This window comes from Pantherophis guttatus, chromosome 16 (assembly GCF_059756535.1).
Source record: "Pantherophis guttatus breed Tessera chromosome 16, ASM5975653v1, whole genome shotgun sequence".
Classification (NCBI taxonomy): Eukaryota; Metazoa; Chordata; class Lepidosauria; order Squamata; family Colubridae; genus Pantherophis; species Pantherophis guttatus.
The window spans coordinates 1,999,030-2,010,672 of NC_142078.1; the positions used below are offsets into that span (position 1 = coordinate 1,999,030).

General features: G+C 49.2%; 1 protein-coding gene across 1 annotated transcript; it reads right to left on the reverse strand.

Annotated features, from left to right (window-relative positions):
* Window positions 1-857: 857 nt before the first annotated feature.
* On the reverse strand, window positions 858-10,022 carry LOC117671305 (ficolin-2-like). The gene is made up of 10 exons (XM_034427157.3): window positions 9,894-10,022; window positions 9,650-9,763; window positions 9,259-9,312; window positions 8,229-8,264; window positions 7,848-7,874; window positions 7,490-7,525; window positions 6,600-6,727; window positions 2,847-2,976; window positions 1,501-1,635; window positions 858-1,352 (listed from the first exon to the last, which is right to left on the reverse strand). Exons 1-10 carry the CDS (start codon window positions 9,979-9,981, stop codon window positions 1,102-1,104), a joined length of 999 nt encoding a protein of 332 aa, XP_034283048.2. The 5' UTR covers window positions 9,982-10,022; the 3' UTR covers window positions 858-1,101.
* Window positions 10,023-11,643: the final 1,621 nt, after the last annotated feature.

The window sequence follows — 11,643 nt, forward strand, 5'->3', positions numbered from 1 at the left end:
AGCTGGGGCTCTGAGTTTCTGTCAGAGCCCCAGCTGAGATTTTTTGTTCCTCTCTTAGGGGAAATATTTTATCCTGCCTCTTTAAAATATTCCTCAAAATATTTCATTCCTCTAGGAGGGGGGTGGGTGCGAACTTTCTACACCCCGTTGCTCTTATCCTCAGCCAGCAGGACTCCAGGAACAAGAAGTGCAGCTCTGAACCATGGGGTTTTCCCCTTCTTAATGCACAGCCCAACAGCTCCAGGGAGGCATCCAAGCATAGTCCTGGTGGAGAAGAATCAAGGGCCCTCCAAACAGCCTTTCAGGGACTGGTCCCTTTTTTTGTTTTATTCTCCTGTTGTTCAAAAGACAGGCTCCCCTGTTTTTCTTAAGATGGCGCGAGAGCAACGGAGAATTGCTGAAATGCGGTGGCACCTTTAAGGGCTCTGAATCCAGCCCACCCACTGATTTTGGAGGAAGCCAGAATGCAAAATATCTCTCTAATTGGGAAAGGGACATTTGTCCTTCAGATCTCAAGATTCTTCTCCAGATAAAGTTGTTTTATGCATTGATCTGTAAAGTAATCCATCAGGCAGTAGAACAACCAAAGAACCAGTCTTGCCAGATTTTGCCTCTTCCAAGGAAGGGAAGGGGAGTTTGTTATTGTTTCCCTGAGGTTATAGGAGCACTTTTTTTACTGTGAGACTCATGATGGACAAAAAGATGCATCTGGGTCCCTTGTGTTTCCTGGTGGAAAGATGGGATATTTAACTGGTTCTGCTGGGCTGTGTTCGGGAGCTCAGAGCCCTTCCTTTGCCAAAGGCTGGCAGATTTTATCCTCTTGGAGTAAGGCAGACTTGGAGACTGTCAGCTGGGTTGAAGTTCATATTTTTATTTATTTACGATATTTATTTAACATTCGTTGGCTACCCAACTCCAGTGGACCTGAAGGGGGACAAATAGAAAAACCACCTCCCCTCCAAATCTGCAAGATCATTTAATCACGTGAATTTTGTAAAATGCAAGCTCCCTATCAAGGTAGCAAATGAAAAGCAGAGGGATAGACTAGATGCCCTTTGGAACCCCTCAGAAAGAAAGAGCCCCAACAGCTGAAGGAGCCGCCTAAGCCACAGGCCGGATTTTCATTTCTGAGCGCTTGTAGGAGTAGTAGGGCCCTTTCCCAGAAGCCCAGTTGATGCCAACCCCACGAGACTTGTGTTCTCCCATCAAGTATTTCGCATTGAGGTTGGAGTGGTGGCATTTATGGTACCACCAAGCCCCTTTGTACATCTCAGCGCAGTTCATCTTCTTGGGGTCCTGCCGTTTATCTTGGGTGGAGAAGGTCATGTTGTTGTGCTGGGAGAGCGAGTCACCTGGGAGGCAGAAAGGGGGGATGGGTGGCTGGAAAGCCAGCCCAGAGCATCTCCAGGGAGGCATTCATTGGCCAGACTGGTGCTGCCAAATCCAGGAAGGCTCAGGGAGAAGGATGCTGAGGACCCCTGGATTTTGTCAGGGACTCACCTGCAGGGCCCCCTGTGAAGGCGCCCAGAGTTAGCCGATACCACTTGGATTCTGCAGCCACCTGGAAGGACGCATATTTGGCGAAGGAATCCTTATTGTCGAAATCCGTGAAGTCAATACGCAATTCATACTTTTCTGGGAGGAAGAGAACAGCCACGTGGATCAGCTGGCGCACTGCTCAGACTCACAGCCCCACAGGCTTGTTTCTCTGGCGCTTCCCCAGTGGTGGGATTTAAATAATTTAACAATCAGTTCTCTGGCTGGGATAGGTTTGTCTGGTGGTCATGTGACTGGGTGGGTGTGGCCAACTCAACATCACTCATCACACCTAGCCCTGCCTCCTGGCCACTCGCCTCAAAGATAGAGGTTGGATACAGCAATTCTGTTGTGACTCCGACCCCCGAGCCTGTCCTAACAGAGGGAGAGGACTCAGAAGGTGAAGGAGAGGATTTGGCAAGGCCTCCCTCTCCAGGACCCTCCTCTCTGGAAATGCCTCAGGTTTCTTCTGAAGGCCAAGAGCAAGGCACTTTGGAGCAGCCGCAGATAGAGAGCAAGGGGGATGAGTTTTGGCTGGATCCAAGACAGCGTCACAAGGATAAGCGCGCACAGCAGAGAAAGAGGCGTGGGAAGGCCAGAGATTGAGCTGAGTCACTGGACGACACCACACAAGGGATAAAAGGGGGTGTATCAGCTATTCAGGCCTTGTGACGGATAAATTGAAAAGCTCGGAAGTCATATTGTGTTTCTAGAACTCTTAGAATCTCTTTTTGGATTTCTTCGGACTGGACTTTGACAATTCTTTGCTTTGTGGAATTAATTTGGTATATCGGACTGAGGAGAAAAAACCTCCCTTAGTGAGTAAAATCTCTTGGCAGGCAGTTCATGGTTCGCTGCTAAGACTGTTATCTTAAAGGAATTCCTGACTGTTTGATTCATTAACTCCTGGCTGTCTGTTTGTGTTTGTGCGTGCGAAGGGGACAGAACAAATTCTGACCAGTTCAAGCTAATCTCTCTGTCAACTCACAATGCATCCCTGGCCTACTCTCGAGTTGCCACAGGCAAGGGGGATTGGAACATGAACATGCAGCTGTGGTGAGGCAGCACATCAGTCAAAAACAGAAGCACATTTCAGCCAGTGGTGGAATTAGCCGGTTCGCCAAACTGGGCAGAATTTTAATAACCGGTTTGCCCAAACTGGTCTGAAGCGACTGAATCCCACCTCTGCGCCTCCCCATCAGCAGAGGGACCTAAGGGTCCCCTTGGGGCTCTTCCCAGTGAGGATCCTATGCCCTGTGCCCCTCCCCTGGCAACAGGAGGGTTCAGGGCTACAAGGGGAAGCCCCTCACCTAGCGAGGTCAAGCGGTGAAGGTTGTCGTTCCCAAGCCAGAATTCAGATAGCTGGTTTCCAAATCCTCTCTTGTAGGCATCCCATTTCCGGAAAAAGTCCACCGAGCCATCCAACCGCCTTTGGAAGACCTATGGGGGAGAATTGGGACACTTAACCTTCCAGCTCAGCAGGCCCCCTTCCCAAATTTTAGCGGTCTCAGAGCTGGCCTTCTCCACCCAGAAGTGCTGGACCCCCTCCCAGGATCCCTCCGGCCCCCATCTGGTCTCAGGAAAGACTCGATTTCTGGTTCATCCCATTCCTGGCAAGCAGCAAAGTTATTGTCAGATCCCTAACGTGATACTGCCATTCAAATGGAGGGAGGGGAGCATGGGGATAAGCTGTATTTTATAACCTTTTTCCTGGCGCCTAAGCACCCTGAAGTATTCTCACCTTTTTTGGAATGTAATGAGGAGGGAGGGCCATGTGGATTGTTTCAGTTTGTTGAAAGCGGAAGAAGATCCTGGGAATGGCTCCTTATATGTTTCTCAGGACGACTGTTAAAATAACATCTTCACACCTGTGGATTGGCTGAATCCACATTCAGACTCGAGGGAGGGATTCTAAAGCCCTATTTCTAATTGTATATTTTGGGAGGGAATTTAGAGTCTGCTTTGCCTTGTCCTGCTATTACTCCTTCTCAATAAAAGATTCCTTTTGAAATATCATTTTTCAGGAGTCTATACTTTCTTGGGAAAGGAGGAGAGGCAAGGCCTGACAGAATGCAGACTCTGCAAAGTTAAGTCAACCCATAGAAGCATATTTTCACTCTATCGTGTTCACTCTACAATGATGTCTGAGCAAAGCAGCAAACAAGGAGAAATCAAATGCTATGCAGATATCTCCATCATCACTCAACCGGAAGCATGCTCCTTATACCCAGTCGTGGAGATGGAGATACACCGAGAGGACTCCAAGAAACCGCACAGGTCGCTCGGAATTGGAAAAAAATGAGACAGCTGGGACGGGAGAACCCGAGGAGTCAAGCAAACCCAAGCCTGGCTGGAAATTAGAGCTGGAAGCCCTGTCCGATCAAGAGGAAACTTTTGAAGAAACCAGGAGGGAGGACCGGCTGAAGTGCCACATCAACTGGCTGGTAATAGAGGCACTAGAAAACATCAACCTGAGGGGGGAACTGAAACCGCCACCCAGAGGAGCAGAAGCCGCAGAAGACACCCAGGTGATTACCCCAGACCCCGCCACAGGAGAACAAGTCGATGCCGCTGGAATCGCCACCATTGCAGCAAATCCATGATCTGAGCTGCCGTGAATATACCAGGTCAGCCCAGGGACCCACAGTTGGAGAGACAAGCACCACCCTTAGGAATAAAATTTGATGGAAACCCGCAGTAGCTGGAATTCTTCATGGTGCATGTACTCACTTAAATGCAAGAATACGGGCGTGCATTTCAAACCCAAAGCTCATGTTAGAGGGAGTTGCAGCCAGATGGATGGTCACCCTGCACAATGCGGAGACTGCAGAGTTGAGAAACTTTGACAGATTCATAATGGCTCTGTGTCACCATTTCGAGGACCCCCTAGCCCAGGGGTTAGCAACCCATGGCTCTGGAGCCACATGTGGCTCTTTCACCCCTCTGCTGTGGCTCCCTGTCACTCAAAATATGTGTCACAACTACCAATGTGCAACACCCACCGGCACATGATTTACTGAACTTTTCAACTCCTGGTAGGCCAACCATGGATAAATCCAAGAAAAGAAAACTTTCAGAAGAAAACAGAATGTTTAATTCAACTACATATGCTAGTTTTGTGGCCGCTCAGGAAATAGTCAGGCACGGGAAGGTTTTTGTGGCTCCCGGTGTTTTCTTTTCTGTGGGAAATGGGTCCAAATGGCTTTAAGGTTGCCGACCCCTGCCCTAGCCAACCAAAAAGCCCAAGACTGAATCAAAGTCGTGAAGCAAGGGCGATGGTCCATAGCTGAATACACTGAGAAGTTCCGGAACCTGGCCTGCCGCGTCGACTGGCCGGAAGAAATCCTGGTGAGCTGTTTCAAAGATGGATTAAACGATGACTTCTACAATGCCTGTGTCACCAGAGGAGCACCGGATCACCTGCCTGAGTGGTACCACACCTTGGAGGAAGCTGAGATCAACATGGTTAGGAACCCGTACCGACCAAGCCGAGGCTGAAAGAGATCCCCACTCCAGGGGAAAAGAGAGCAATTCAAATCGCCAACCCTCTTCACCCTGAGGTCATTGGCCTGTTTTAAGTGCAGGAAGGAGGGGCACCAAGCTGCAGAGTGCCATTCGAGGATGCCGGTGAGACAATCAGACCACCTGTCAGGGGGGAACCCACAAAGCCAAGCCCCCGAGGGAAGGAAACTGCCCTGTGAAGCAAGGCGACTGTCAAGTTTCAGGACCCCCACCCTTTGGGGACCAAAACTCCAGAAATCCAACCAGAGGAACCAACTTTCACCGAAAGCGACCCAGAAGATGAACCACTGGTAAGCAACTCAATTTAACCGCTTACCTTCCCCCTAAGGCTGTTTATACCTAGTCGAAGCATAGAAGTAAAACTCTCGGCTTTTCTAGACTCGGGATGCACAGGTTGCTTCATAAATCCCACCCTAGTAAGGAAACCGGGAATAAACCTAAGGAGACCAAGGAACCTGATTGAATTTTGTCAATTAGACGGGTCAATATTCGGGGGAGAACCTGCCATATTTGCTACTGAGCCCCTACAAATAACTATGGATAATCACAAAGAGACACTGACATTTGTGGTGGCACCCAGCATGGAATGGCCGTTAGTATTTGGGTTAGCATGGCGGAGAAAATGGAATCCCAAAATTAACTGGAAGCAAGGGTCAATCCGATTTCAGTTACGGGTAACTTTTGTTGACGACAAAAAAGGGAGACGGGGGGGGGCTGACTGCGAAAAGATGATGCCCAGTTGGGGAACGCCAAATGGGGATATATCAAAGGAATACAGAGACCTAGCTGAGGTTTTAAGTGAAAAGGCATCCAACGAACTCCCCACCCATCACGCTACCGACTGTGCAATCAAAATCCCGCTAGGGGCAAAGCTTCCCAAACCAAAGATGTATTGCATGTCCCCTAGAGAACTGACAGAATTAAGAATTTTCATTGACAGAAACCTGAAAAGAGGGTTCATTGAACCAGCACGTGCAAAAATCGCAGCCCCAGTATATTTTTCAGAGAAAAAAAAGATGGCCGTGTGAGATTATGCGTAGATTACAGGAAGCTGAATACAATAAGCGTACAAAATATGTAAACACCCCCTTATGAAGGACATGCTAGCACACCTCTTGCAAGGAAAAATCTTTTCAAACCTAGACTTGAGAGAGGCATATTATCAAATAAGAATAAGGGAGAGGGATGAGTGGAAAACGGCATTTAACACACCACTGGGCTGCTACCAATTTAAGGTACTTCCTTTTGGATTAAAAGGAGCCCCAGCCGTATTCATGCAGCTAATAAACAAAGTGCTCCATGAACATGTATATGAAATGCCACGTTTCAAGAGTCTATATTTTCTTGGGAAAGGAGGAGAGGCAGGGCCTGATAGTTACAATCCTGGCTACTAGCTGCACAGGCCGTGTAAGGGCCACAACAGTGTATCTGCCATGGGGCATAACCCCCTTTCCCACGAAAGGCTCCCTCCAGGGCACTGCAGTCAGGAATGCTGAATGCCTTGGCTGCGCCTGGAAGGAGCTGCCCTCTGCCAGACTCACGATCCATCCGCCTCCGTCAGTGTCCATGTCGCACAGCACCTCCAGGGGCTGACAGTCCTGGGGGTAGATGGTGTACCAGCCGCTCAGGACCACTCCTCTTTTCAAGAGCTCTTTGCAGTTTGGGGCACCTGGGCAGAAAGAGGGCAGGAGAGGTTGGCGCTCTCTGTGCCAGTCTTTGCCAAAGGGTCTTATTCCTGAGGGCTGGCTCAGTGGCTTCCGTTGGTTGGCAATAGGCATCCAGCCAGTAAGGTGGATCAAGTAGTTCTGGTATTGCATAATGGGGATGGGGCTTCCCATAGCATTGGGTGCTACCCTCCTGAAATGTTTTTGGAGGAGCCATTTTCCTTCTCAAGATGAAATCTGTTTTAGTGCAAACCCTTTTTTTGTGTTTCCCAAAAGCTGCCGGTGGTCAGAAGTGGGTCCTGTAAATGCTGGAACTACCCAGCCACAGCATTGTCTCTCTAGGGAATTGTGGGGGTGGGTGGGTTGCATAATAAGGACACACGCAAACTCGATGTCAGCACTTCAACCTGCATTCACTCTAGTGCTGACATAAGAAGGAGAAGAGGGGGGCAGCTGGCAAGAGGACGCTTGACTTCTCACCTACTTATTTTCCCTGAAGATAATATCCCCTAGGAGATGAGATGGGAGGGGGGACATTCCTGGGACCTTCAGTAGTAGATATGGGGAGAGTGATTTGGAAGAGGGCCAATGAGACACAGAGAATTGGGGAACGGAAAGGGAAGGTTTGGGGTCAGGAAGTCAGAGTTGGCTATGCCACGATCGGGGACAGGTTGTTGTGCTTAATAAAATGAAAGATTTATTCAAAGACTATCTGTTTGGAAATGCAATTTATTTCATTTGAGACGACATCAAAACCTGACACTCACCTTGCTTGCACTGAAACGCCTCCAGCCTCTTCTCATCTGCAAAAAAGAAAGAAGTGGGAAAAAAGCCAATTCCTGCCCACCCACTCCCTCATGTGGCAGGGAAGGCTCGGGGAGGAGGGAGGGATCCCACCATGCTGACCTGAATTTGGTGAGGGGACAGAGGAACAACTATGTCTGATGTGCCACAGACTGCCAACCTCTCAGGGATCCCTTTCAGCTTAACTTCATGCCCCACTGAGCTTGTTGGGGAGCTGAGCTGCACAATTCAGCCAGGGGCCCCTTTTGCTTCAGAGAACAGAGAGGCTGGCAGAGGCCCCGATCTGAGGCAGCTCCTCCCGATGTTCCCCACAGTCCTTACCAATTTCTCCTGGGTCGCCTTTCTCGCCTGGAATGCAAAGAGAAAGAGGAGGGCAGAATTCTTCCTTTTTAGGAGGGTTCGGCAGCATCATTCGGGCTCAAGAGGGGGTGGCAAGTAGCTGAACCCCAGAAACCCATAAGTAGCAACATCTGCTGGAGGGAAGTGGGTACCAAGCCCTCTCCCCAGCCCCCCAGAACTCCGAGGGGCATCATAAGCCATTTTCAGGAGGGTCCCTTCCTTTTGGAAAATGGTTCTGGCACAGTTGAGCAAAATAAGATGACATGATTTATATCATTTGTGAGAAACAAAATTCCTGGTTGGTAGAATGGAGGCACCCACAATAAGAGACAGGGTCCCAGAGCATCACAACCAAACTCTTACCTTTCTCTCCAGGTTGTCCTGGGTCCCCTTTTTCTCCTGAATCAAAGGGAAGAAATTCTTTTGAGACCTCCTGCACCCAACCTGGTCCTCACCCCAGGCAGCCCCAGAGATGCCAGTGGTTTTTTCCTGCCCACACAAAGGTGAGAAGTGAGGATCTGGGCTCGTGGCTGGGGGGGAGGCTGCCTATACTTCAGGCTCAAAGTAGACAGAAGATAGATAAAATAACTTTATTGTCACTTTGAATGGACACTAATCAGCATACATTTAAATGAAATTTCATTACATACAGCTCTCAAACAGGTACCACCTCCAATATACACTACATAAATATGACAAAATAAAAAAAAAATACAAAATTATGCATATGCCCACATATCTGATATGACAGAGAGAAACTGCACGGTCTAATCTTGATGTATACATGTACACATGGCAAAAAAACCCCAATCTTGTGAGTTTACCAGACGGATGGTATAGGGAACAAAGATGTTACAGAATCTGGTAGTCCTGCTAGAAATACTCCTCCAAGAGGGGAGCAACAGAAAGAGACCGTAAAGTGGGTATGTGGAGTGTCTAACAGTGCTTGGAGCTCTAAGCTATGTGCTCTTATAAGCAGCATCCTGAATCACGGGAAGCGAGCTTCCTATAATCTTCTCTGCTGTCCTCACCACTCTCTGTAGGGACTTTCTATTTAAGGCACTGCTACTGATGTGCTCTCATCCAATGCAAAACATGTAGACGCTGGTTTGCACACTTCACTAAAGATAACATCTGAAGAGATCAGTTCAGATTGTTAGTTTTTTTGCATCCCCAGATACTTAATACTGGTCGGTGACCACCCCTACATCTGCATCCTGATACTAGAGTGGAGTATGACCCTGCCAGATTTTTCTAAAATCTACAATGATCAAGCAATCCAACACCCCCCCCTCCAGTTTTGGGGTCCTTTCTTTGGGTTTTTTCCCAATGTGCCCCTCTCTCCACCGGCTGTTGCAACCCTGGAATCGGAAACCCTCTCATTCCACCTTACCTTTTGGCCCAGGGGCTCCAATTTTCCCATGGATTCCCTGCAAGCATCGTTCACCTGTTAAGGGAAGACATAGTGAGGCTTCCAGGTGCCCACAGGGAGGGAGAGGAGCAGCCCCCAGCTGAAAGGTGGCTGGGTGGGCAGCCCCCTGCCAGCCACTCTGTGCTTTGTGCAGATTTAAACCAGAGCATGTGGCAAACCCAAGGAAATGTCCCCTTTGGGAGGGGGAGTTTTGACAGGTCGAGTGCCCAGAAGAAACGGTTCTCTTCCCTCTTGTGCCAGTCCTGGCAGTCTTCATCGTGGCACCTTCCTTCTGCCTTGTGACAAGACGGGTTATTTCTTTCGGAAGGGGTCAGGTTCAGGAGCCAACTTCACCCTCTGTTCACAGACCCACCTTTGGCCCCTGGAATGCCAGGGGGCCCCCGTGGCCCTTGTGGTCCTGGCAAGCCTGGACTCCCCCGCACAATGGCTATTGTATTGTTGCCATCCAGGCCCAGCGCCTTAAGTTCTGCAAAGGAAGGAAAACATTTGGAGCCCAAAAAAGTGCTTTTTTTAGAGCTATGCTACATTTCCCATCTCTGAAGGAGAGCAGAAGGCCACTGTCCCTCCTCCTCAGAGCCAACCTGCCTGCTCCTCACCTGGGAGGGGGGATTCCTGTGCCCCTCGGTGGATTGCGATCATCAGGCAGAAGAGGAGGAGACCCACTTGGTCTCCAGGTCTCCTCATGGTGCCCGCTGGACTCCGACTGCAGCCTCCCCTGGACCCTCTGCTTTTATTTGGGCAGCCGGCTTTTGTCCCTTTTCCTTTTAATCGGGGACTTTGGGGAAAGAGTCAGAACACCAGAATGTTTCCTTGTTGATCAAAACACACCTCTGTTAATTAAACAGCAGATGGGTAATCCTTCATTTTAAAGGGAGGATTACTGCATTTGTCAATCGTGGCAACTTGGTCAGTTATAAAAATAAGCCTCTCGAATCCATTGTTAATGAAGGCACACTTTACTAAACCAAGTGGTGAGAGAAGAAGCAAAACCGGATCTGGGTTTTTTATGGTTTTATGGTTATCTTTTCCCACGTTCCCACCAGGGGTGGGTTCCACTTACCTTTACTACCAGTTTGCAGCGGGAGCGCACGCACTTCTGCACATGCGCAGATCACCCATCGTGGCGGGTGGGCAGAGCCTCCCCCGGTTTTACTACCGGTTCTATACAACTGGATCGAACCAGAAGCAACCCACCACTGGCTCCCACCTTCCACCCTGGTTACCTTTAATGTCCAATTAGATTTTAACAAATTGTTTGGGTAATGTTCCCTGGCGAGTCTAGGACTTTTTGGCTCAGTCTCTTCGCCTTGCCTGTTTTGCCTTGAGGTTTTCGCCTCTGGGTTATTAGCCACAAACTTTTCTCCTCGGCTGGCCTTCCGCCAGTCTTTCGCCCCAGCACAATGGCCATGGCCACTCCCTCCCAGGCGCTTTGCCGCAGCCCATACACAGAAGGAGGTTTCATCCTAGGTTTTTCGACACCTGGGACAGTTAGGGCCCAACAAATCAGCTAGAAGCAAGAAGGCAAGGAGAAAGTTTGGTCAGGTTGTGAATCCCGTGGGGAAAAAAAAGTTCTGATTTCAGTCCCAATTTAGAGAGATCTTTGCTATAATACCCATCCAGAAACGAGCCAGCCGTTGCTTCTTTTCTCAGCCTTTGGGCTCTCCTGGAAAAGCCACTAGAGAATTTGGCCACAGATGTTGTCTTTGAGAAGTCTGGCCCTTCCAGAGGTGGGTTTCAGCAGGTTCTGACCAGTTCTGGAGAACCGATAGCGGAAATTTTGAGTAGTTCAGAGAACCGGTAGTAAAAATTCTGACCGGCCCCGCCCCCATCTGTTCTCTGCCTCCCAAGTCCCAGCTGATCGGGAGGAAATGGGGATTTTGCAGTAACCTTCCCCTGGAGTGGGCTGGGAATGGAGATTTTATAGCACCCTTCCCCTGCCACGTCCACAGAACCGGTAGTAAAAAATTTTGAAACCCACCACTGGGCCCTTCTGCATCTGAGGCCAGGGACGGGCTACCTGTACAAAGCCTGACTGTTCCTACACAGTGTTGTGAACTACTCATGAGATAAAAGTGGCCCAATGTGTAAAGATACAGCATGCGTAAGAGCAAACATCCCTAAAAACCACTGGGGGAGAATTATGCAAAATTGGCTGCTTTCCGCCATTCCTGTCTGTTTTCCCCACTGCTTTCATCCTCAGCCAGCAGAACTTCAGAAACAAGAGGTGCAGCTCAGGGGTGGGTTCTAAATTTTTTTAGTACTGGTTCTGTGGGTGTGGCTTGGAGGTCATGTGACTAGGTGGGCGTGGCTAGCTGGTCAGAGTCATTTCTGGAAGGTCCTCACACT

Coding starts and splice junctions, on each gene's coding strand:
- LOC117671305 (XM_034427157.3), bottom strand. CDS start 9,981: ATGAGGAGACCTGGAGACCAAGTGGGTCTCCTCCTCTTCTGCCTGATG. Junction 9,764..9,893: donor ACAGGAATCCCCCCTCCCAG/GTGAGGAGCAGG, acceptor CTTCCTTTGCAG/AACTTAAGGCGCTGGGCCTG. Junction 7,875..8,228: donor AGGACAACCTGGAGAGAAAG/GTAAGAGTTTGG, acceptor TTTGCATTCCAG/GCGAGAAAGGCGACCCAGGA.